At 55.1% G+C, this 26,164-nt stretch overlaps 1 protein-coding gene across 21 annotated transcripts in view; it reads left to right on the top strand.

The window, feature by feature from the left end:
- The window catches only part of DYSF (dysferlin), a 208,338-nt gene that overhangs the window by 93,530 nt on the left and 88,644 nt on the right, over nt 1–26,164 (top strand). For all 21 annotated transcript variants that reach the window (XM_019647673.1, XM_019647669.1, XM_019647671.1 and 18 more), the window contains 9 exons: nt 1,629–1,735; nt 6,824–7,016; nt 9,173–9,328; nt 12,725–12,856; nt 12,941–13,107; nt 13,916–14,030; nt 14,321–14,426; nt 14,682–14,824; nt 16,791–16,964. In XM_019647673.1, the coding sequence (XP_019503218.1) occupies nt 1,629–1,735; nt 6,824–7,016; nt 9,173–9,328; nt 12,725–12,856; nt 12,941–13,107; nt 13,916–14,030; nt 14,321–14,426; nt 14,682–14,824; nt 16,791–16,964 (1,293 nt within the window). The remainder of the gene's footprint in view (nt 1–1,628; nt 1,736–6,823; nt 7,017–9,172; nt 9,329–12,724; nt 12,857–12,940; nt 13,108–13,915; nt 14,031–14,320; nt 14,427–14,681; nt 14,825–16,790; nt 16,965–26,164) is intronic.

Genomic DNA, 26,164 nt, shown 5'->3' with positions numbered 1-26,164 from the left:
AGCTAGAAGGTAGGCGTGAACAAGGAGCTGACCTGCCTTCAGGGACTCCGTTTAGCAAAAGAGAGCCCAGGTTCACCCATACCTCCCATACAGATGTTCCAAACTTAAGTTCAGGTAACGCTCCAGGAGTACCAGTGAGAGACGGGGCTCAGAGGGAAGAGAGGGCCAAGGAGCGTCAGGAGGGGCGGGAGACAGAGGAGCCCAGCCAGGTCACCATTGCAGTGGTCCAGGGAGAGTGACGAGCACTGGGAAGATGACCTGGGGAGAAAATTGCAGGACTTGGGCTAGAAGCACCCCATGGTCTATTGGATGGGGGAGGAGGGACTCTAATGGCTGGGAATTGGGAAGTTGGAAGAAGAGCAGAGTGTACAAGGTCAGGTGATGAGTCCTGTTTTGGATGTGACCAGGGGGTTGCCTGTGGAGGCTGGGGGTGACAGACCGGGTGCTTGGCCAGAGAGTGGAAGGGAATCAAAGAGGACAGAGGTCTAGAGGCCAAAGGCTAGAAGCTGGTGCCCCTGGTGGTGGCCCCAGGCCATTTCTGTGTGTACATTGGGTGGAGGCTCACCCACAAGGCCGTGGCCCGTGGGAATGTGGAGGAGGCAGGTGTGGCCATGATGCTGGAGCAAGTGAGGAACAGTGGGATGGAGGGAAGTGGGCTAAGAGGCTTGGGCATGTCGGTGGGTGAAGACGTGAGCACAGTGAGGAGGGAAGGTGGAAGGGGAAGGGGAGGATTGGGGTCTTGGAGTGGCTGGGAGGGGATACAGACCCAGGTGGGGGGCCGTGGTGGCCCACATCTTCCCTGAGACTGGCAAACTCTAGGGTGTAGGAGAACTTGGAGTTGATGCTGTTTAAGTTGAGACTCTGTTCTCTGAGCCGGTCATTTTCTCATAGGACAGTCCCTGAGGGTCGGAACTATGTGTTCCTTCCAGGGCCTGTCCCCAGACTGGTGGTCCCAGGGTGGAGCACCTGCTCCGTAAGGCTGGTGGGTGGGGAGGGGCGCGGGAGACTGAGGGACAGCCCTTGGTCTGATGGGTGTTCTGTGAGCGACCTGTGCCTCCCAGCTCAGGGCTGAGGCCCATGGAAATGGCTGGAGAAGTACTCCATGGAGGAGACCAGATGAACCCCGGTGTGGCCCGGCCATGGGAGTTGGCAGTGGGAGCTTTGTTATTGGAGGCTTTCTGAGTGCTCCTGAAAGGAGGATGTGACCTGAGCCTGGATGGGTGGTAGGACTTGGGAAAGAGAGAGTAGCCCAGGGAAGAAACTAGAGGGGCTCAGAGGTCACTTACCTGTGAGATGGAAGACCTGGCTTGAAGGGGCCCATCGGGAGTGGGATGCAATCCAGTTCTGTCAAAGCCTGCACACGACACCTGAACTCCTTGTGAGCACACACAAGGTTGGAGTCCCAGGTTTTGGAATTTGGATCAGTTTGGTGTGGGGAGCCCTGGAATGTCCTTGAGCCAGGACAGACCCTGGTTTGTTGGGTCCGGGCTCTGCCTTTTGTGCTCTAACTACTGTTCTCTTTATTTTGGTTCTGGGACTGGGAATGGTGACAGGGCCTGGGGGTGGGAGTCGGGTGTGTACCTTCTGCCCCTAGTGCTGGTCCTGACCCTTGCCTGCCTGTTCTCCAGGAAGCCGGCCTGGAGCAAGTCCACCTGGCCCTGAAGGCGCAGTGCTCCACTGAGGACATGGACACCCTGGTGGCTCAGCTGATGGATGAGCTCATTGCAGACTGCAGGTAGGGGTGCCTGGTACCCACGCCCTCCCTCCTGGCTCCACTAGGCCCTTTCCCTGGGAGTGTTCGTGTGTGGTGGTGAGCGACGGCACGTCTCCCCAGCCACGCTTGGCCAGCAGTCCAGCCCGTGCTGAGTCCAAAGGTGGTGGAGCCAGCGCGGGGAGTTGAAAAGGTGACATTTAGAGCAGGTCATAAATCTCCCTGCAGCAGCGGCAGCTGTGGGCCCAGGGCGGCCTGGCTCACCTGAATGGGGAGCATTGTGTCTCTGATCCCCGACCTCTTATTTCCCTGATGGAATCTGCAGGAGGGAGCTGGCTGGTGGGGGTGATGTTGCCCCTCCTTCCCCCAAGGCCAGGTCGGGGACCATGGTTTCTGTTTAGCCTTCTATTGACATGGCTGATTTTCAGGAAAAAGGGACCCTGGGGGTGATGGAGAACAGGGGCTCTGAGGCCCAGCAGAAAGGGAGCATCTCAGCATGTCCTCCATGGTCGGGTGATTTGGGGTTCACCATCCGCCTGCTCTGAACCTTGGTTTCTTCATCATCAGCTTGACATTGAGAATAACTACTTTATAATATCACATAAACAAAGTGGCTGGCCCTTAGGAAGTGTTTAATAAATGGTAGCTATAATCATTATTAAGAAGAAGCAATGTCAGGAGACTTAGGTTGTTGTCCCTTTAACCAGCTGTGCAGCTCTGGGCAGCTTCACTTCCCCGAGCGTCAGTTTTTCTCAGCAGTTAAATGGACTTAATAGTAAAAAGTTGCCTTTCTACTTTCTATGGGGTTAAGTGTGAATATATGCAAATGTGTTCAATGCCCCCCTCTAAATCCTATTGTCCCACCCCTTACTGAAGGTATGAGAAATGCCTTCATGCCGAGACATGGGTCGCCACGCCTCCAGATACAGTGTCCTTCTAGTCCTCTGTACCCCAGTTGGGAAGTACATCTTTATCAGAACAAACGTTTTCCCAAAGAATCGCTCTTTCTCCCTCTCCTTCCCACCAGTAGTGGAATTGCAGACAGGTCATTCACTCATCCCCCAAACCTCCCTGAAGCCTGGTCGGCTCTGTGTCAGGCACCCAGAGCGTATTGACAAGGGGGCAGCTTCAGCCCTCCAGCGGGTGAGCCATGCAAAAATGAGCAAATGAAGTCAACTGTTCTGGGAGTTAGAGCATGTGCGGGAGGAGCTCAGAGCAGGTGTATGTAACGCAAATCTAATTCAGATGCTTCCTGGAGGAGGGGATGCCCGATGTGAGCTCTGGGAGGAGGACTAGGAGTCAGCCTTTGGAGAGGAGACTGCCCTCTCCAAAGCCTGAAATGCCTGCGTCATCTGGGGTGAGGTGGGGGGGTGGGGTAGGGGTGGGGGTCACCAGGGGCGCTGAAGTCCAAATGGGGCAGACCTCAGGGGTCTGCTAAGGCGAGCTCAGCCCTGGGAGCCACCCGGGGGCACAGTGGTCTCCGTGGTTCAGATGCTCACTCTGGCTGCAGTGTGCGGGATGGGCTGGTGGTGGTGGTGAGGGGAGGCTGAGCCAGGCATCACCCAAGGCAGGGATACTGGGAGGGGTGGGGGCAGAGGGAAGCCCAGGGCAGTGTGGGCTATTCAGGAGGCATCAAGACGACAACTGCCTCATAATGAGCATGTTCCGGGTCAGGTGTTGTTCTAAGAATTTTACCTGTAGGAACTGAATCATAAAAATCTTATGAGGTAGGAAGTAGGATGATCCACATTTTACAGATGAAGAAACTGAGGCGCGGAGAAGTCAATTAACTTGCCCAGGTTCACACCCCTAGTAAGTGGCCGAGGCCCCTGGTGCTGCACTGCTCTCTACTGGACAGGGCTTGATGGTGGACTGGATGTGGTGGCCCAAGGAAGGTCCAGAACGATCCCCTGGCTCTGGCCAGGGCAGCTGTGGGGGGTGTTGGTGGGGGACGGGATGGGAGGGCCATTCACACAGAGCTTAGCAGGAGAAGAGCAGGTTTGGGGGAGGAAAAGGAGTTCAGGACTGGCCATGTGGCATGGGAGGTGCCTCTGGGACATCTGTGGCCCGGAGGTCAGAAGACAGAGTGGGGCTGGAGGGGCACACAGGGGCACGGTCACCATGGGGAGGGCCTCATGTGTATGCCCCATTGGCCCAGCCTGACAGCTCAGGTGCCGAGCGGGGGCCAGGGCACTGCTTATGACTCATGTGCTGTGTGGACCTTGGCAGGTCTGAGGTGCCCGAAACATCTGAGACGGGTGGGACCCAAGTCCTGGGCTGCCCTCACTGTCCTCTCAGGGTTCCTGAAGGATTTGGCTAAAAATGCTTCTGCCAAAGCGTGGCCCCCTTGAGTCATTTTCCTCAGGATATAATGGGGCCTGGGGCCTCCTGGGGGGCACGGGTCCCAGGTCAGGAGCTGATGAGGAGGTTCCCATCCTCTGGGGAATGCACAAATGGCTCTCCAGGGCAGGAATGCCAGTGGTCAGGACTGGTTCCTTCAGGCACCCCCTGAGGCCACCAACAGCCCTGGGGCTGTCACAGCAAGAGGACACTGTGTGGAGCATTGTCACGGTTGGCCAGCAGGGCAGCCAGGCGTGGGGGCTCCCGCGCCAGCTTGGTTGGCTGACCACCGGCTGCTCACCCATTTCTCAGCCAGCCCCTGCCAATGCCTCCAACATTAGTTCCTTCATTCCTCTGACCTTTTTCCTGCCTTATCTCCCTGGGAGCCTCTCTCCCTACTGGCCAGTGGAGTCCATTCTGTTCTTTCAGCGCAGCGCTCTCCTCTCATCTCTAGACCTACAGACCCAACTGCCCACCCCACATCTCCACCTGGATGTCCTGCCAGGACATTCGATTCATTCTCTGTGATCTTCCTAACACTGTGCCATGCCACCTCCACTTCAGCCCTGCAGTGTCTTCCAGTTTGGAAAAGTCCCAGATCTCATCCTGGTGGACAGGCTTCTGTGTCCCCACTCCCTGCTGCACAGACCCCAGCAATCCTACCCTCCAGCCTCCTCAGAGCTGCCCTGCACGTGTTCTGTCCTGCCTCTGAGCCTTCATCTTGTGCATATACTGCTCCTTCTGCCGGCACACCCTTCCAGCTCTTTTTGGCCTGACTAGTTCCTCCTGGTCCTGCCAGATGCAGCTAGGGGCCACTTCCTCCAGGAAGTACTCCTGACTCAGAGGCTGCTCAGTGGGGGCTCCCTGAGGGCAGGGCTGGACTTGGTCCCCAGCCAGGACCAGCAGAGCTGTTGCTCAAGACGAATGAAATGAATGATCCCAGGGCCAGTTCATCTTTCAGGCTGGACACTGCTTCCTCCCGGGAAGCTGTCCCTGATAAAGGTACCCACTCAGCGCCGGGGCAGGCAGCGACTCCATGAGTGGCCCAGCTCTGCTCAGCCTGTGCTGAGCCCTGTCTGCCACTTCCAAGTCAGCCAGGATTGGCAGGGCAACTGCCCCTGTTGAGGTTTGGGAGTACAGTGTCATCTAGCCTCATCGTCCGAGTTTCCCCTTCTTTCCACACCCCCTGCCTTGGGCTTTCCTGGGGCAGGAAAGGTCCAAGACATCTTGTCAGTGGCAGTCACGGTCCCGGTTGTTTCTTGGGGAGTCTTGGCTGGGCTGGTGGCCTCCCTGAAAGTCTCCCTTTGGTGGTCTGTATGGCAGTCCCTCCCAGCTCCCGACCCAGGCTGGGAGCATAAATCACCCTGGTTGGCTCGGCTCTCATATCCCACTCCAGACCCGCCTGCCCCCACCCTCAGGCCCACTCAGGCCTCCTTTCCAGGCAGGCTCCAGCCAGGACGCTGGCCCAGGCCCCCCTTCACCCACCGAACATACCCCTCCGCCACGTTCGAGTGGGCTGGGGAATGGGGCCGCCCCTCTCCTGGCCTGGGGCAGCCCCATCCGCGGCACCCTCGGGGCAGTAAATATTATATTACTACAGGGTGTGCAGTACGTGACCTGAGACAGGTCCCGGGGCTTAAGTTTCCTGAGATGGAGTTTGCGTACTGCTCCCCCCACCCTAAAAATTCAATTAAAAAAAATAACAGGAAAAATGTAGTGCGCCGAGGGCCTGCCAGAGTGGTGTATCTGGCGGCGGCGGTGCCGCTGCGCTCCGGCGGTAATTGGTTCTGCATAGCTCGGGGAAATTGGCAGAAAAATAAATCAGCCGGGAGCCGGAGTCGAGACGCTGCGGGGAGGGGAGTATGAGGTTGGGGGGGGGGCTGCAAGTGGTGGGAGCAGAACTTGCGGAGTGGGTTTGACTGATGTCCTGTTTGGGAGTCAAGGGCTCAGCGGAGGTGGGGCAGCCCTCATACCTTCCAGCAGGGATAATCTAGAGGGGTCCTGCTTGGTGAGGGAGGCCACAGACCGCCCCCTCCTCACGTCGCCCAGCAGGACCCTTGTGTGTGCACTGCCTGACCCCCGATCCTTGGTAGGGTGAGGAGGAGCCCCTGAAGGACGTTCTGGTAGTCCACTGGGTTGTGGGGTCAGAGTTCTTTGCCTCCAGATAGGATGGAGTTTAAGCCCAGCCACCCACTTGGGGCCTAGTGCTGTGTTTCTGGGACTGCATGTCTCCCGCCCCCCCGCCCCCCTCTCCAAAGGCTTCCCAAATAGAGGGTTCTGAGACGGGTGTTGTGGGGCCGTCCCAAGTCGACACATCTGTATTGCTGGCTGCCGGCCTCCCCACAGCGTCTGCAGTGGCTTGTCAGGGGTCCATAAATTTCCTTCTTGAAGAAAGTGTATGTACAACAGAATGGATTCATTTCAGCCAAGGGCAACTTAGCGCTCAGGCCTCTGCTCCAGGAGGATGCAGGGGATAGAGAGTGACCCACCTGGGGACTTAGGAGCAGAGGCATGTGGGCCACTGTGATTGGGAAAGGCTTCCTCGGGGAGGTGAGGCTGGAGCAGGTTGCACGGAAATGACTATGCATGTGGGTCAGGCTGGAGACGGTGCCCAGGACTCACAGAATGCCCGGCAGGCAGGCTGAGGGTGTGAGATGTGTCATGGGGGGCCTGTGCACATATGTGTGTACATGCATGTGTGTACCTGGACTTGTGTGTGCACTGAGCTCCTACTTATCAGACACCTACCATCTGTCTGTCTGTCCCTCACAGCGAGAACCTGCGCAATGTCCAAGAGATACCCTCCGCCACCCACCTGGACCAGTACCTGTACAAGCTGCGCACCCGTCACCTGAGCCAGATCACCGAGGCGGCCTTGGCCCTGAAGCTCGGCCCCCGCGAGCTCTCTGCCACCTTGGAGCAGGCTGAGGACTGGCTCCTGCATCTCCGTGCCCTGGCGGATGAGGTAGCTAAAACCCTGCGAGCCACCTTTCTTCCTGCCTGGAACCTTAGAAATGGGAGGGGCATGAGAACTGTCTGGACCATGATCCAAACTTGGCTCTGTTGCTGAGTGACCTTCCGCAAGTGACTTAACCTCTCTGAGCCTCAGTGTCCCCATTCGTATAAGCAGAGAAGATGCAACGGGATACTGGGTGTTGTGGGACCCAGTACAGAGCCTGACATGTAGTAGGTACTCAATCAATGTCCCCAAATGTGTGTAATAAATGCTGCCAAAGTATGTCAGAGACAGAGCTGGGACCAATATCCAGGGCCTGCTTCCTTAGGACCCGGCTCCTTCCTCCTGCCAGCCAGTGCCTGTCTGCTCCTGCCTCTCCAGGGGCCCTGTGTTTTCTGCTCTCCTGGAAGTCTCCAAGCCCCGGGCCCGAGGAGGCTACGTACGCAGTAACTCTGAACTTGGTCATATCCAATCAGAGAGAAGAGCCTCCAGTTTGTCTTCAGGGTACCCTTTCCCTATCTGCATCCCCTTCCCCCAGGTCACATGTACCCACCTAGTTCTGCGGGCAACCAAAGCAGGTCGTGGATTTGTCTAGAATGAGAACAAAGGTCTACTCAATATGTCACTGGCTGACCGGCTGCTGCCCGTTCTGACCAGAGTCTTGTGGACTGCCCCCTCTCTTCCCAGGGAGGGGGTGGAGACGATAGGAGGGATCTCCCCAGGGGAGTGTGCAGAGAGGGGCAGGGTGTGCAAGGGGCCTCTGGAGGAGCCAGCTGTCGAAGCAGAGAGGGAGGCCCAGGAGGTGGAAGGGATGTCGAGGAGGGAAGGCAGCCGGCAACATTGGTCCCCGAGTCAGTCCCCAAGCAGGATCTCGGGCATGTGGCCAGCTACCTGGGGGAATTGTGTTGCTCAGCCACAGCTCTACCCCTCACAGAGGCTGTGGACTATCCCCTCAGGCTGTTCACGGACTGCCCCTGCCCTGAAGTCATGACCCAGACTGACCCCAGAACTCTCAGCACAAATCGTGATAGGGCTAGGAGAGGTTAAGGTCACATGGGTGCTATTGACTGTATGGGAATCCGGAGAGGGTCTTCCTCAAATTTGAGTGCATCGGAATCCCCTGAAGGGCTCATGAAAACAGGTTACAGCTCCCCTCCCCATCTCACATGTCTGGGGTGGAGACTTAGTATTTATGTTTCTAGCAAGTTCCCAGGTGATGTAGCTGCTGCTGCGCTGGGGACCACACTTTGAGAACCCCTGGTGTAGTGGTTAGGAACGTGTATTTGGAGTCAGACAAACCCAGTTCCTAACCTCTTAGAGCCTGAATTTCCTCACCTGTCCAGTGGGCTGCCTTTCTCTGCCACCTGGGCTGCTGCAGGGAGTAAGCGACACAAAGCCTGTGAAATGCTGAGCAAATACTCCAGGAGTCCGAGCCCTGGTCAGAGACCCAGCCTCACCCTTTGCCTGGCACACTTTGCTTACCAGCCTTGGCAGTAGATGGGCTGTACCCAGCCGGCCATCTCTCCCGAGTGTGAGCTGGGAACGTTTCTCACTCACGGCCAGAGGCCCTGAGGGGCTCAGGAGCCTTCCAGTGTTGTTCTGAGCTGGCCCCCGTTTCCAGAGCCCAGTGTCACCAGGCTCAGGAAAGAGTCAGACCCCAGGGTCTCTGCTGTCAGAGGGAGGGGGAGTGAGTGTCCCCTGGGAAGGGCACACCTTCTGTGGGTTCGCTGCTGCTCTTCGGGGTGAAGAAATGGGGGGGGGGTGTCAGCTTAAGTGTAATGTCATCTTCCAGGTCAAATGAAATCCTCCCATGTCTGTGCCTGGAAGCATCTCTACCCAGTGGCTAGAACCAAAGCTGTGGGCTCCAGGCAGGAGTGTCTTTTCCCAGAAAACGTGAACTCAGCTCAGTGATTTTTGGCAGGCTCCCCATGTGAGCGAGGGCAGCCTCACGCCCTGTCCTTGGGGGCTCGTGGCTGCTGAAGTCAGAGGTGCCCAGCCAACCCTGGGAGGTCAAGGGGGCCGCCGGGTGTGCACAGCTAGGGACGGAAGCCAGGAGGAGAGGCCTGTGCGGCCCCTGAGCCAGGGGCGGCCAGCTCATGGCTGGGTTGTGGGATGCGGGCCCAGGCGTATCACTGTCCCCGCCCTGACTGTCACCTTTTCTCCAGCCCCAGAATAGCCTGCCCGACATCGTGATCTGGATGCTGCAGGGGGACAAGCGAGTGGCGTACCAGCGGGTACCTGCCCACGAGGTTCTCTTCTCCCGGCGGGGCGCCAACTACTGTGGCAAGAATTGTGGGACGCTGCAGACGATCTTTCTGAAAGTGGGTTCTTTTTCCTCAGGTCATGACCGTTATTTTCTCAGCCCAAGGCCTGTCCCTCTCCCCTTCCGTTTTCCCCTCTGGTTCTTTTTCTGCCTAAAAGTCCTAGGGCTCCGCTCTTGGAAAGGGCAGAGGGCTTTAGATAAAACGACTTCCCTTCTCCTCTCTCGCGCAAAGTCCCTAGGTCAGGCACTTAGCCTACAAAGTTAGCAGGTGAGAGCTGGAATCATGGGAAGCTATGTATGCCCCAGGCCGTCTAGGAGGGGCTGACCCCTGAGACTGCACGCCTTTTCACACAAGTCTCTGGGAGGGGTCCTCAGCCCTCAGCCCCAGCCTCTAAGAGCTCTGGCACAGACCTGCCTCCACACCCTGCCTGAGTACCTTCCACCCAGCTGGCGCCTCGCCCAGGTTCAGGTTCCTCCCTGTGGGAAGGCTGCTGGTGTCTGGGCCCTGGGTATGCTCATGGCTCTGCCTTACTGGAGAGCTGGGAGCAAGTAATCTTGCCCCTCAGTCTTACCCCGCACCCAACTCTCCTTCTGTTTCTTCTCCAATACCCATCTTTGCTCCCTCTTCATCTTCTCTCAGGGGACTGACTAGCCTTGGGATAAGGTGACAGAGAAGTGAGTGGGTGCCTGGGGACCCCCTGTCTTCCTTTCTGGATTAATGTGGGGACACAGAGCTAAGGCTGCTTTGGTTGTGATGCTGCGGCCTGGTGGTCAGGACACAGTTTAGGGAAATCCCTTCCTGGGTCATGGCTGCCCTCGCCCAAGGGGAGGGTCCCCGTTTAGAGTACTGTCATTGAGGTTGCCCTGCTAGAGGAGGAGTGGCCATGGGAAGCAGGCCAGCCCCTCACCACTTACCGTGGACTCCACATGGCCCTGTTGCATTATGGATTGCCTAGCTTTCACCTTCCCCTTCCCTGCGTCTCTCCTCCCATCCACGCGAGGACCAATTTCCACTTCACCTCTTCCAGGAAGTCATTGTTGATTAACCTTCACCTCAAATCTCTGAGTGGCTGTTGGTCAACCCATTCATATGCTGGCCAGTCATTCTTGTCATCCCCCGGGTTGGGTAGAGAGGACAGGTTTTGATGACGCAGCGTACGTGGACAGCCTGCAGGGCTGGCTGGAATCCTGTGTGGCCTTAGGCAAGTTGCCTAAGTTCTCTGAACTGCTGGCTGTCTTCTCAACTGTAAAACGAGGACCAGGCTGCCTACTTCATAGGTTTTGAGGATTGAATTAGGTAACACGGGTCATGGGTCTTGTTGGAACTAGGTGATCAAGAAATGTTAGTTTATCTTCCTTCTTCTCCCCTTTTCCTTTTTGGGAGTTCCTTTGCTTCCTGGGGAGAGGAGGCTCCACTAGCACCATGACTGGAGGTCAACCCAAGATAAGGGATGAGCAGATATCTTCACATGGAGTCATTGATATTTCAGATTAGAGGCCAGCTTTGCCTAGAAAGATGGTGGGGGCGGGTGTCATGTAGTGGGCTGTTCCTCCCACCTGCACACATGCCACCTGCGCACGTTCCCCTTGTGATCTTAACCTCCTAGCAACCTGATTTTCTCTCTCCGAAGCCACCTCCTCACCTGGTAGGACAGAAGGGACAGGAAGTCATGCAGCTGCCACATCTGAGTGGGGTTACCCAGGGAAGGCTGTCTCGCTAGAGTGGAGCTGGGGCTGCAGGAGGGCAGCTGGTGGATGTGCTCCAACAGGATGAGCTCCAGGCTCTGACCTCTCAGCCCTGTAGCTTTAGGGAATTGCAAACTGAAAAATTTCCCTAATTCCAAGCAAAAAAAAAAAAAAGATATAGAATTGTTTCTCGAAGTCTTCCCCACTGAGTTTATGAGCCCCGCCAGTAGCTCCTGAGCAAGCTCTACAAAAATGTTGGCAGCAAGCAGAGACCAAGAAAACATTGGTGTTTCTTAACTTAAACCAAAGTTGGAAAAAATGAGCACCAGCAGAGAGGGAGAGGAGCCCCAAACTAGACATTTCTTTATTTGCTGTTGCTATTTTGGGTCCGGCAGGCTGGCCCCGTCTGGGGGAGGGCAGGGGAGAGACTAGGGGTGGAAGGGAAAGGGGGGGGTCAGGCATTCCTGCCATCTCCCTGGGGCTGGTGGTTTGGAGGGGAAAGGCTGCTAACCACCCCAAGGGAGAGGACAGCTGAAGAGAACAGTCATGGGGAGGTTTCCGGGGCGGGTGACGCTTGGGTCAGGGGCTCCTCCGGGCTGCACCGAACGAGGATGAACCAAAAGCAGAGAGGCTGGGTGAAGGGTGAGACTGTCATGGCCTTGGCATGACATCCAAGCCTGGGGCTCTCTTTCCAGGCATTTAGGCCTCCTCTACCAGTGGGGGCCCCTTACCTCAGCTTCCCTTTCCTCCACGCAACCCATCAAAATGACTTTCTCGTCTCATCTGCTCCTTGTCCCAGAGGAGATACTCCTCCAAGCTCATGCACATGAAGACGAGGTACTTAATATGTTACTTCCTCTGAGTGAAAATGTGTTTTTCCAAGAGAATTCCAAGGAACTTCTGTTCCTCAGGCCATATCTGACCCTTGGTTCTAATCAAATGGTGAAGTAGTTGGGGAGAACAAACTTTCTATGCTGGGTTGTGTGGTTATTCCATGTTGGCAGAGCTTCTGAAGGTTTCAGGCTAAAATGCAGTTGTAGACCAGTGAATAGTGGTTAACATGCTGATAAACACTTGAAAGGGTAGAGATATCAGATGATACACTAACATCCAGCCCTCCCCATCCCCCCCCAAACAAAACAAAACAAAACCCCAAAAATAAAAACACAACTGAAACTGAAGAGGAAGGCTTTAACCTCTTCACCACGTCCTGTGGTTCATTATACCTCCTTTAGAGATAGGATGTTCTAGAACTGCACTGTCCAATATGGTAGCCATATGCGGCTATTTAAGTTTAAATTAATTAAAATTCAATAAAACTAAAAATTTAGTTCCTCAGTCTCACTAGCTATATTTCAATTGCTCAGCTGCCACATGGGACTAGTGGTTACCATATTGGACTGTGCAGACATAAATCATTTCCACTGCAGCAGAAATTTCCCTTGGACAGTGCTATTTTAGAAGAGAGCAGAAATGAGGATGTAGTGGGAGAGGGGAGAATGGGGGATTCTGGTGACGGTCCGTCTCTGCAGAGAGCATGCAGGTAGGGGTGATGCAGTCTTCTCCTTTGATGGGGAGGATTCTTCACAGGTGGGGAGAAGCTTTCTTAATCACACATCCCTCTTCCATGAAATTCTGATGAGTCCTTCAGCAGGGCACACACCCGATGGGGTGTCAGGCTGGTGTGCCCAGGCCTGGAGGTTCCTCTCAAGTTGGGACGTCCTGGCCCTGAAGGACACTCTGGTTTTTGTCCTTCTCTGGCACGCAGTATCCGATGGAGGGGGTGCCCAGGGCACGGATGCCAGTGCAGCTACGGGTGAAGCTCTGGTTCGGGCTCTCTGTGGATGAGAAGGAGTTCAACCCATTCGCCGAGGGCAAGCTCTCCGTCTTTGCTGAAACCGTGAGTATCTTCCAACCTGCTCCCCGCTCTCCCAACCCCAAGCTGCTCCAGGCCCCACTCACTTCTCTATCGCTTGCTCTCCAGTATGAGAACCAGACCAAGGTGGCCCTGTTTGGTAACTGGGGCACAACAGGCCTTACCTACCCCAAGTTTTCTGATGTCATGGGCAAGATCAAGCTCCCCAAGGACAGCTTCCGCCCCTCAGCTGGCTGGGCCTGGGCTGGAGACTGGTTCGTGTGCCCAGAGAAGACGTGAGTTGGGGTTTGGGGACCCCTCTGCCCTGGCCCTTCCTCTGAAAGGCCTCAGCCCTATTAATCCTTCTGCCTACTCCCACCGCCCCTCTGCTTGTCTTAGGGACCTCCACCTGAACCTCCACCAGGACTGGGCGCTCACTAGGCAGCGTTCTTTTCCGGAAGGGCTCTAACAATTTGAAGGTCCTTTATTATTAAGCCAAAGTTGGCCTCCATTTGACTTTGCGTCTGTTGGTTGCAACCTTCTCCTCCAAGATGCCACAGAAAGCCCCTTCCTCCTCCATGTGTTAACCCTTCTCATGCTCAGGTCCTTTCTCTCTCAGTGTTTCTCAGAACTACTTCATCCTTCTCCACCTCATTGCCATCTCTGCCTTTTTCTCCTCTTTTCCAGTTGATTGACGTTCAATAATTGTTTTTTGAACCTAGAATAATTGCAGTATAACACGTTATAGTCAAGTACTCAAATCTTAAGTATACAGCTTGATACCATTTTCCATTTCTACAATTATCTATTGACCTTCAACTACTTACCAGGCTTTGGCATCTTTAGTTGGTCCCCCTTTTCTTTCTTTATCTTGGGTGGTAACGTATCCTTCTTCTGTGAGTGTCTCTAGGCCTCCCCAGGTCTCCGTGCTCTCTCTCCCTGTGGTTCTGATCCCTCCTCGCTCTCCCCTCTCCATCTTTCTTGTTGTGGGTTGGAGTGAGGCTGATGCAGGAAGGTTGGCCTAGGCCCTGGGCTGCTCTGCTGGACGTTGTGGATGGGTAGGGGGTCTTTTCAGAAGAGGCTTTGACTGTCCCACATCCACAGTCTGCTCCATGACACTGACGCGGGCCACCTGAGCTTCGTGGAGGAGGTGTTTGAGAACCAGACCCGGCTCCCTGGAGGCCAGTGGATCTACATGAGTGACAACTACACGGATGTGGTAAGGGGGCGCTCCAGGGGCAGCTGGGCTCTGCCTTCTCGGAGTCCTGACCATCTGGGCCCAGGAGGGGCCTGTGGCTCAGAGAAAGGTGGGACATTTTCTCCCTTGTTCCCATGTCCCCTGCCTCCATGCTCTGGTTAGCAGAGGGACGATGTGATATGCACTTCAGGTGAGACACTGACCCTGAGTCTCACCTGGGACTTTGAGGGTATATGTTGTCAAGTTGTATCTTTTTAGCCTCCCTGATCATGCTTGTCTTTTCTCATACGTGCTTGTTTTGTGTTGCTCAGAATGGGGAAAAGGTGCTTCCCAAGGAGGACATTGAGTGCCCGCTGGGCTGGAAGTGGGAAGATGAAGAGTGGTCCACGGACCTCAATCGCGCTGTTGATGAGCAAGGTGGGTAGTGCGTGAAGTTCGGTGAGCCCCATCCTGGTGAGTTTACAAGGTGTGCTGGTGGGCACAGCTGAGTGCATGGCCCCTTGCCTGGGGCACTGGCCTTCATTGGGCTGCTTCATCCGGGAGACTTCCTGGGTTAGCCCTCACTGCAAGTTAGAAACTAGAAATCAGTGGTCACTTGCAAGTCTATAAGCATGCCCCCGATGGAGAGATGGGGAGTGGACGGGCAATGAGTGACGGGTGCCCGTCCCCCAGGCTGGGAATACAGCATCACCATCCCCTCGGACCGGAAGCTGAGACACTGGGTCCCCGCTGAGAAGATGTACTACACGCACCGTCGGCGGCGCTGGGTCCGCCTGCGCAGGAGGGACCTCAGCCAGATGGAGGCACTGAAGAAGGTGAACCCAGTGGGTGGTGGGTGGGGGTGAGGCCCTGGTGCGGAGAGGCAAGCTGGGCACAGGTGCACATCTTTGTGTGTCCGTGCACACAGGCGTGCACAGGACACGTACAAGGCACACGAGCTCAATTGAGATACTCACAGATCACACCCAGCACACACGTGCACATGCGAATGTCCCACCCAACGCAAACACCGATACACGCAGATCCCAAGTAGCACACACACATCACACCTAGCACATGCACATAGCATACCTAGCAATGCAACATCACACCCAGCAGAGCACACCCAGTCCACACACAGATCACACCCGGCACATTCGCAGATGCTCAGAACATACCCAGATGCCCATGACTGCGCAAGGGGGTAGCACTGGTAGTTCACACTCAGACCCGGAAGGTGAAAGGTATACCTAGAATGTGTCTGTGGCTGGATGTCCCAGAGGCTGAATCTCAGACAGGGATTTGCTGCCTATGGTGTGCTGAGGCAGTGCTCTCAGGAGTGCCAGGAGCAAGGACGTGGTCTCAGGCAAAGTCAGCGTTGGGGCGGGCACACCCTGGAGTATTATAGAATCAACCTCACCTAGAGGCAAGGGAGCTGGGGTTTACAGTGCACGGCCATCAGTCATTGGCTGGGGACTGCTGGGGGTGGGCTGGGGCATGTACCCTCTCCAGGGAGCCTGCTCCTTTCAGCATGGGCACTTCCTGGGAAAGGGAGCCACTGGAGCTGGTAGCTGCTGACTGTCTTGGCAGCTGGGAATGGGTGCAATTCGTGAACATGCCAGCTGATAAAGGGGCCTGGGTGGGCTCCATCAGTATTCACCAGAGGACATGTACAAAGCACACACACACATGCTCATGGCTGTGCACGGATACCCAGGGGACACAGGAAGGTGCAGAGTGAGCACGTGTCAGCTCCTGGACTCCCACCGATGTCCAGGTCTGCACGGCCTCAGTGCCCGCCTCCCTTGGGCCCTCTTGGTCTGTGTCCTCCCTTCCCAAGCATACATTTGAATTTTGCTCCAAGAACCAGGCCTCTTCCAGTCTAGGGGCAACCTTTGGCTGGACTCAGGACTCACGTCCCTTCCTTTTTTTGGGCACAGAGGATCTAGAGATGGATGTCACTGGGTCCAGGGAAAGGCTCTTAGGTAACAAGCTGTTTCTCGTGCCATGAACTAGACACACCAGTCTCTGTGAAGGGGCCCCCAGGGGACAGGGCAAAGCCGTGCCAGGCAGTGAGCCTCCCTCACGCACGATCGGCACCCCTCCTAGACAAGCACAAAGCTGGACTCCAGGACTGGCACTCGTCACTGAGCTCATGGCCCAGACCTGAGGTGGTGCCTGAGGACAGTCCCAGGCTATGCTTCTTGGGGCTTCCAGGGCTCCCTGAAGACCTGGGAAGGGTCTCCTCAGAGGAAGAGCTGGAGTGTCCCTCCATGGCTGACCTCGGCCTGGCCCTGAGGAGAAAAAGATGGGGTTGATAAATGAGATCTCCATTTTGCCTCTGAATTGCAGACCTCCTGGTTTCATTTTTATAAGTTGGGATGTGCAGAAGAAAAGGGAAATAACAAGAAAACTTTGGATTCATGAAATCCACTCAAAATCTAAATAAACACACAAACCTGAAGCCCAGTGTTTTCATTACCACTTCAGTCTATCTTCCTTTCCTGGCTCCTTGGTTCTCCCCACAGCCTAGGGAGCACCTTCCCCTCCCTGATATTCTGACTCAGAGCTCTTGTCACGGCAGAAGCTGCTCAGAGCACCTCCCCCCCACCCTTCCTCCAGGCAGTCCTCCCAGGTTTTCCCATCTGGAAGGTGCTGGTGTATGTGGGGAATTGTGGAGGAATATGTGGAGGGTGGGGTATGTGGGGAATTGTGGAGGTCAGAAAGGGCACAGCTGGAACCAAGCCCAGGACTCCCTGCAAGCCCACCAGCAACCTCTGAATCTGCCTGTTCTCCTTGTAGCACAGGCAGGCGGAGGCAGAGGGTGAGGGCTGGGAGTACGCCTCGCTCTTTGGCTGGAAGTTCCACCTGGAATACCGCAAAACAGATGTCCTCCGCCGCCGCCGCTGGCGCCGCCGCATGGAGCCACTGGAGAAGACAGGACCTGCAGCCGTGTTTGCCCTCGAAGGGTCCCTGGTACGTCGCTGTGCCCGCCAAGCCTGGGTTGGGTGGGGTGCAGCTTGGGTTTCCAGGGCTGTTCAGGGCTGATGCAGTGGAGTCAGGGGCCCCAGGATAGAATTTTGGAAGGAACACTGGCCAGACAGCCTGGCTTCAGTTTCTCTGGGGTTACACATGGGAAAATGGACACCAGTCTCAGCGTCCTTCTGTAATAAAACAACTCCTTCCTTGGCCATGGAAGACCTGCTGCTGCTTTGCATAGTCAAGATGGGAGCCTTGGCCCTCTGATGGTCTGACTTGTGACTGGAGCCAAGGGACCCAGTTCTTCTTGAAGAGGCTGGCATGGGATGGGTTGGGGAGGCTTTGGCCTAGCCCATGGGAGTCGCTAGAGAGGCCTAGTGATTCCTGGATGTCCTTAGTTGGACATGAGTCCTCCTGGGACAGAGGCCATTGCATGGGCATCCCTAGGAATTTTGGGAGAGATGTGTCTTCAAAACTGAGCCCCAAGCTGGCTGTCTTGCCCCATTGCACTTTCTGGAGCCAGTGGAACTGGAGTCGGCTCAAGGTTAGGGTCGGCATGATGTGTTTTCCCCAAAAGACGTGCAGGCCTTTTCTGGATAGTCTGAGTGGGGACTCAGGGCCAGGATACGGCCTGTTCCCTGCTCTATTGGTCTGGGGATTCCTGGAGGTGGGGGTGACATGCCCAGGATGAGACACCCCCTCCGAAGTCCAGCCACACTGCCTGCCCACCCAGGTGGGGGCTTTGGGTTGTGATCCTGGGAACAGGTCCCACCAGCTGTGCTGACTGACGGGATCTGAGTGTGTTCACGCACAGCCAGCTGTGCGTGTGCATACGTGCTTATGTGTGTGTGAGTATTTGGTCGGCAGAGGAGCCGTGGGTCTTAGCCCTGGGCTAAATAAGGCTGGGTCCACATCTGTGGGGGCAGGGGGAGTACAGTGGGGCAGGGCTGGTGTTTGGTAACTCCCTTTGTCTTGTCAGAAAGGGCCTGGCTTGGGCACAGGGCAGGGCCTGCCAGTGGTCATGTGGCTTCAGCTGAGTGGTAGGGGACAGAAAGACTGTGGCAGACCTCAAAGTCATGGCCAGGTCTGAGGAGGCTGGGCAGGCACCCTAAGGACCCAGGGCTTGTTTTCATCAGGCAGAAAATCAACTCAAATGCCTCAAGGGAGAAGAGGGGTTTCAGGGCTCAGATTGCTGGGAAGAGCCCCAGAGGTGAATGAGGCATTAGGGCCAGCAGGAAATAGGGGTTCATTCACACTGTGTCCCTGTGACTCCGTGTTTCTGACTTGCTCTCCTGTTTTAGCCTCATTCTCGCACTGCCTCGCTCAAGGTGGTGGCAAAGATGGCACCTGCGACAAAAGGCTGACATCCTCTTGAGAGCCAGCAAAGCCCTGCTGGATAAAATAGCACAGCCCTCCCGGCATCCTTTTTTCCTCACAGCTGGAGCCTGTGAGGAGAAGGAGAGGCACGTTTTCTATAACGCCACTAACAGTTTTATGTGTGGCTGACTGGCTCTGCCTGGTCATGTGCCCACACCAGCCCCTGAGCCTGAGCATGAGGAATGCAATGTTCTCATTGGTTATCTTGAGTCAGGCCTCTTTTCTGTGGTTGACAGCACCACCAGGTTGGGGAGAGGAGTATCTGACGAGGAAACACAAACTACAAACCAGCGCTGGGCAAAGAGCTACAGATGATGACCGCGGGACTCTATTCACTGAGCAGTAGGGAGCCAGTGTGGGTGTTGAGTGGAAAGTGCGCTGGTCAGAGCTGGGCTTTGGTGCTTTTAATCAAGTATCCATGGAGGATGGTGGAGAGAAAGAGCCTCCCATTCAGGAGACCATCAGGAGTCTTGATTAGAGATCCAGTGTGAGGTGACCATCTGGGGTGGGAGCTGTGGGACCAGGGTGGAGGACAGTGGAGTGGCAGGGCTTAAGGAGGGAAGAGTCAAATGGGCCTCAGAGGTTCCACTCTGTGGACAGCAGGGTGACTCCCATCCGCAGACCATAGGGTGGGGTGGGCCTGGGGCTGTGACGAGTTCATGGTTGGCCCTGGCAAGTCTGACACACACGATGAAGTGCTGTGTGAGAAAGACGCATCTGGTGGCTGTCTGCCAGGCGGCCCGGGACAGGGAGGCTGGAGGGCATGGGGGCCGAGTGTCAGCTGTGAGGTGTGCGAGCCAGGAGAGAGGGCACAAAGCCAGAGGTGCCTGGAGACACGTGGACAGAAGCACGGACCGTCTGGGGCTGGCCAGGAACTGGGAGAAAAAGATGAGCAAGTCTGGGGGACCCACTGCCAAGCTTTCATGGCTTGGTGACTGGGAGGACGAAGTGGGTCATTTCCCAGAAACAGAGAAACTAATTCGTTTATTCCTTCTGTGGGAGAAAATGTGAGGGAGCATTGAAATTAAATGTCAAGTCAGCAGACCTGGGAAGGTGATGGATTGTGAGGCCAATGTGACTCGCCTGTGATATGTGGAAGGAACCAACACAGTGAAGCCCTCAGAGTCTGGGGAGCTTTGCTGACTTAGAGAACCAGGGCAGACAGTGCATGGAGGGGCTGCGTCCACAAACCTGGAGCTGGAAGACATAGAGTTTTGGAAAGTCTTCAGGTGTGACTGGCATTTGGGTAGGGCCCTAGGCCCATTTGACAGGAACTGTCTGAGCACCTTGTACTGGAGTGAATTGAACCTCCATCAGCACCAACACACACCTACATGCGCACACATATGCACACACGCACACACACACACACACACACACATTCTCCTCCCACGGTCACCTTTACATGCTTCCTGCTAGGACCAAGGTCAGCCTGGGCTCCTGTCTCTGAGCCTGCTGTCCTTCGTCCCGGGATGTACTGATGTCAAGCAAGGCACAGGGCTAAAGTGCACCCTGCATCATGGGAGCAGATGGTTGAGCTTCCTGGGTGCCAGGACCCAGCTACTGTCGCGGGAGCCAGTCTTTGCCCACTGGTCCCCGATGCATGTGGATTCACTTGGCGGGAGTGTGGTAGGACAGGTGAGGCTTCTGAGTGGCTCAGGTTTGGTTCCAATTCTCCTTCCTCTGCTTCCATGCTGTGGACAAGTCCCTTACCCCTTTAGTGGCTCTGTTACCTGCATCCTAGGGGTATTGTAAGGATTAAGGACATGATGCATGTAAAGAAGTGCTTGTCAGCCCTAAGGAACAATGGAGCCATCTGGGGATCTTGTTAAAACGCACACTCTCAATTTGATGTCTGGGTGGGGCCCGAGAGTCTACATTTGTAACAAGTTTCCAAGTAATGCGATGCTACTTGTCCAAGTTCTACCTTCCGGTAGCTAGGATGTGACGTGCATAGTCCATCATGAAAACGAGGGTGATGGACACATCGCCTCCCCCCCCCCCCCACTTGGATACCTTTCTGAGGTAGGCAGGTTGTGTCCATTCTTGGCTGAAGGTGTGTGGCCAGGGTCCTGGAGAGCGAGGCAGGGAAAGACGACATGTTCTCCCTGCTCCTTGATGGGACAAAAGAGGTCTTTACTTTGAATGACCTCCTGATCTGAGGGTGGAGGCCTGGCCCATGGGAACACCTGTCTGATTAGGAAGAGAGCTGTTTACACGCGAGTGTTAATAAACCCCATAGAATTTGAATCTTTGAAGTGCAGGAGGGCAGAATAAGAGTCATTCCAGAGTGACAGTGTCTAATGAGGGAGGCTTTTTAGAGGAGAACATTGAGAGGCAGAGTTTGAGTGGAGGGAAAGAATGCGGGTGGTGGCCAGGTGGCCTTCCTGGTAATCTGACATTTCTGGATGCCTGGGCCCAGGGGCCAGGCTTGTGACGCCCCTTGCCTCCTACCATCCTTCCCCTGGTCCACGTGTTCACCAGCAAGCTGGGCCTCACTTGCCAGCTTCCCCTCCTGAAGACGTCTCGCTGGAAGGCAGGCCCTGTCTGCTCATTAGCACGGGCAGCCTTTCCCTGAGACCTTCTGCCGGGGCCAAGCCTGGCTCCCTTCATGGAGCGGGAGGCCCTGGCTCCGTCTGCTAATCGTCTGCTGTCTCCATCGTGAGCATTATTTTATTTTCGTATTATTCTTTTTCCAGCTAATATCCTGGCATTCTCAAAGACACCGGGTTTCATAATCTCCCTGGCGTTCCCAGGGAGCTGGGAAGCGGAGCACAAAGCTGCTATTATAGCTCGTTCCATCCAGCCTCCCTCTCCTCGCCCCACACCCCTTGCTGCCGCCACCGCGGGCTCCCACCCAGTCACCCCCTCCAGACGCCACCGGCCTCTCTGGGAACTCTGGTGACGGCTGCCGGGATGAGCTCACAGAATCCGTCCTGTTGCCCTTGCCCTGGGCCTGCCCTCCATGCGCAAGGATTTTTCCAGAGCCATGTCTCTGTGCTTGGCCCTGAGTGTCGGGCAGGGTTTTCCGAGATGCCGGCCCTGGGCAGGGAGGAAAGGAGATGGGGACTCGGCAATTTGTTCTCACAGCCTTGGAGATGGTTTAGAGCTGGAAGGAACTTTCATGTTTGAAAGTTGCTCTCCACCTGGCTTTGGAGCCATGGGAGCCTCTTGAAATTGGATGCAAATCTGTGGGTGTTCGTGTGTGACCTGTGTGTGTGCATGTGTGTCTGATGTGTAAGCACATGTGTGAAGTGTGCGCACACACACGATATGCGTGCAATGTGTGATACCTCTAGGCAGGCGTGTGCCATGTGTAGGATGTGTGCACATGTGTGATGTGTGTGTATGTGCAATGAGTACATGTGTGTTTGTGGTGGGAACTTCTGGTGTAAGGTCCGTTGCTTTCTCCAATTCTAAAGGGAATCCAGAGCCCCAAAGAAGGTAAGAATTTCTAAAATCCATTTTACCATGTGCCAAAGACCAGGCTGAGAGCGTTATATGCATTGGGTCATTCTAGTCTCACAGTGACCCCAGGAGGCTGGATTCTACCATTATACCCATTTCATAGTTGGGGAGATTGAGGTTCAGAACTGCACTGTCCAATATGGTAGCCACTAGCCATGTGTGGCTATTTAAATTTACAGTTAAAGTAATTAAAATGAGAAAATTTAGTTCCCCAGTCACACCAGCCACGTTTCCAGTGCTCAACAGCTACATACACCTGGCTACCACACTGGATAGTGCAATTATAGAAGAGTCCCATCGTTGTAGAAAGTTCTGTTGGACAGTGCTGCTCTAGAACAACTCTGAGCCCCTAATGTTACCCCAGAAGAAACGGGGGCCTGAGAAGGGGTTTTCCCAGTGGCATAACATGAGTCAATTCTAGAACCAAGGCCAGAACAGCGGCTCTCTGCCCTCTCTCCCCAGGTTAATCTCCCCACTCCTATTGGAACATAATGTCCTCCCCCATTGAGTGGGGTCCTAGGGAGGGCCCTGGGCACCTGGCTAGAGCCCTTGGCTGTGGGCATCACCCTCCTCATCTTATAGCCGGGTAGTTTGGCCTCCCTGGAGCAGTTGGGCAGCTGGAGGGGAGCTGGTACGATTGCCCCCCCCCCAGGAAGCCTCCAATTGGTTGGCAGAGACCTGAGTCCCAACCTGAAGTGGAGAGGACCTACAGAGACAGGCATTCCAAGCCCCAGCCAGGAGGCAGGGAAGGGCAGCTGGGAGCCGGAGGTGCTGGGAGGGAGAGGCTGGTACCAGAAAGAAGTACTCTGAGATTTGAACTGTTGGGAAAGGAGGTCAGAGGTGGGTGAGGGGGGGAGGGGCCATCTCTGGACCTGGATAAGGCCCTGCCAGGTATGGCATGGTTCCCAGGAATGGTTCCTAGAGTGGCATTTTGAGCAAGGGCAGCACCTGGGAGGTGAGAGGGCTTTGCCTCGTTAAGTAACCAAGGCCCGTGGTGGGGTCTGCCTGAATTGGGAAGTGGCTCTGTGTGTCCCTGGATTGTGTTTCTTGAATATGCTAATTAAGCACCTGTTCTATATCTGGCATCGTGCTAGCAGGGCAGCTTAAGGGCCGGCCCCGTCCTCGGGAGTCTCCCTGCCCCTCCTGCTCCCCTGCATAGAAAGACAATTTGGGTATTTTCTCTAAATGTGCACACCCTGGGTCAATTTAGCCCAAGGTTTGGATGCTGATGTCTGGAGCGCCCAATTGTGTGTCTGTGTCCTTGAGACAAAGTGCCAGCATGCGGATGTGTGTGTATGTCACAACTGGGTAGATGTGCCATGTGCCCCATGTGTGTCATTGTGTATGCATGAGGGTCTGCAGCCACCATTTCTAAGGTGACGTTATAATTTATTAACTGGACTGGGACACTATTAGTAAACATGCTGGAAAACAGGTATGAGCGAGGCCCATTTCTGGCAAACTGGGACATAGAGTTGTCCTACTTACGGGGGCATTCTGACATGGGATAAAACCTGCTAGAGTATTCTCTGCAACCTCCACGTGCAGAGACGTGGAAACCCTAGAGGGTCACCCGCACACATACACACAGACGCTTGCGCCAGCCCACACGTGGCACCGTGGATTCTCCAGGTTTCCTGATTCCACTCCCAGCTCCCCAGAGGCCGGCCACTAGTTTTGCAAGGAGTTTAGCAGCTGCTGCCAAGCCCTGGCTCCAGCTGTAAATTAAATGGGGTTGCACCCTCGCCTGCTATTCCACTTAAGGTTGCAATCAGCCCTGATTAGGAAGGGAGGTCTCTGTGTTCCTGAGTTCCCTCTTTTAAAGTGTTCTCCTCCTCTGGCCTGGCCTGCTGGCCTGTGTGGGGTTTCCCTAGAAGCTGAGGCTGGGGCAGCCAGGCCAGTGACGTGGGCCCTGGGCTCCCCAAGGCTCTGACTTGGCACTCAGCTCTGTCCTGCCTCAGAGTACTGCTCAGGTGCTGAGTTCTATGGAGAAGCAGGAGCTGGAAAGAGCCCTGAGGGGATTTTGGGAGACCCTTGGCTTTGCCAGCTAGTTTGCTGTGCCACCCTAAGGAAGACTTGAACTTCTCTGGGCCCCAGTTTTCTCACTTACCAGACAGGAGTGATAACAACACAATAAAAATAATCTCCCTTTATAGAGCAGGGGTCAGCAAATCACGACCCACAAGCCAAATCGAACCCTGTTCCTGTTTGTGCAAATAGGGCTTTATTGGCACAGCCATACTTGTACATGTGTGTGTTACTTGTGGCTGCTGTCCTGCTATAGTGGCAGCTGAGTGGTTGCAAAGGCCACAGTCTTTACTCTCTGGCTCTTTATGGACAAAGTTTGTCATCTGTTCTAGAGCACATACCATGTGTCAGGCACTGCACTCTTCCCTGTGTATTATCTCCCTTAACCCTCCCAGCAATCCTAAGAGATGGGTTTTATCAGCACTCCCATTTTACAGGTTAGCAAACAGAGGCACAGAGAAGACAAGTCATAATTATTCTAGCTGTGTTTCCTCACACGAGTACTGTGAAAAATCTTATGGATAATGATGAGGCCGTGCAGAGTTTGTAGCACTCTACATCACCATGTGTTTTCTGGGTGTCCCAGCAAAGCCCATAGAGAAGAAGAGAGCCTGCCAGGTCACCCTAAAGCTGTGCTGGTCAATGTTTAACAATTGGCCTTCCGGAAAAAAAATCCAGAAAACAAAACCCGCCCTGGTTTGTAGCATTTGCTGATTTCTATGGTGTAAATGTCTCTGTGATGGCTGATTCAAGGCAGCAATGTGACATCACTGAACGTGGAGATGGGAAGAGATTGGCAGTGGCACATTGTACTGTAGGATTTCTACCCCACCAATACACTATACATAAATAACCTCAGGAGCAGGATAACTGTAAAAGGTAGTAAAATAATTAGGAAGTGATGTGTTTGAGTATTTATCACCTTTTTAAAAAAAATTAATTTCTGTACTTGTAAATTTATATGATTTAATTTTTTCAAATGGCTGTGTTTGAAAACCGTCTTGCAAAATAGCTGAAAATTTAATGATCTGTTCTCATGGGCCATAGGAGTTGGCCCCAGCACCTGCTGCTCCTAGCAGGGGCCCGGGGCGGGTCCCCAATCCTGTTTACACAGGTAAAGGGGTGGAGGTCCTTCGATAGTAGCTCCCTTCTCAACAGCTCTATCCCCTGTGCTCTTTGGGTCCATCATGCATAGGAATTGAGTTCTCCTTGTCAGGTGAGGAGGGCAGTCGGCCTCCCACACTCATCCGCTTGACCCTGCTGGGGAAGGGACTGCCCTGATGGGCCCCCAGGGTACCTTGGAGGCCCTGTTGTCTCCTTTCTGACCACCACGGGTGTGGCTGCTGTGGCTCTGTCCCCCGCCTGCTCAGCCTGTGTCCTTTTGCTGCATCCACCTCTGCTCTTGCCTCTCTGTCACCCTTCTGCCTCCACTTTATAGAATCCTGATCCAGACCTCGAGGCCCCATGTGGGGCGATGTGCCATTACCAGCGGGAGGAGGAGGAGGTGTGTGTGTGTGTGTGTGTGTGTGTGTGTGTGTGTGTGTGTGTGTGTGTGATAGACAACCTGTGGCGCAGAAGGAATCTCAGACACGCTAGTGGTCTTGTGCTGGTCTTGGGTCCAATTTAGGCGGGTCAAGGAGTCCCTTTTATAGACTGCTTGTTTTCCCAGAACCTCCCTATCTTTTTCTTCCCAATGTGGTGGCCACTCTGAGGTCTTAGGGGCATCAGCGCTCAGCAGACTAAGGTGGGCTTGGCTGCGAGCTCTGGGGACCCCTGGGGAAGCCCCGCAGCATCTGGGAAAGAGAGAGTTCCTCACGCCGCTAAGCTCAGGCCCCCCCCAGGGAGCCATGGCTGCCAGCTGGGCAGCAGCAGTTGGAGGCTACCCAGTCCCCTGGGCGAGCAGCAGGATCCTTTACACAGCTAGCCCCGAGATGGAGTGCGTGGCCGCAGACCGCGTGGCTGCCAGCCCCAGCCTGGGAGTCTCATTGACATGAGCTATGGAGGCAGGAATGTGACTGTGGGAAACCCAATGCCCTGGGCCTGGCCCTGGGGTTGGGGAAGAGTGTGCCTGTGGAGTGGGAGTGAAGGGGGGGTGGGGAGGAACCAGAGCACCAGCCCCCCCTGCAGCCTGGCTGTGCCCTGGGCTCCGAGCGAGAGCAGAAGGAAACCAGCCCTCCCTCTGCCGGCCTAGCCGCCCCCTCTTCCTGACTTGCCCCTTTAGCCAAGCCTTTCCCCTAAGCTCGAGGGCAAGCCTCCAGCATGCCGCCGCGTCCCCCGTTCCAGCACCCTTCCTCTTGCCCCTCCTCCAGGAAGTCTTCCTGAAG

Source organism: Hipposideros armiger, unplaced genomic scaffold (assembly GCF_001890085.2).
Source record: "Hipposideros armiger isolate ML-2016 unplaced genomic scaffold, ASM189008v1 scaffold_114, whole genome shotgun sequence".
NCBI classification, from domain to species: Eukaryota; Metazoa; Chordata; class Mammalia; order Chiroptera; family Hipposideridae; genus Hipposideros; species Hipposideros armiger.
The sequence above is the reverse complement of the archived record's forward strand: the minus strand, read 5'-3'. Positions and strand labels throughout refer to the sequence as shown.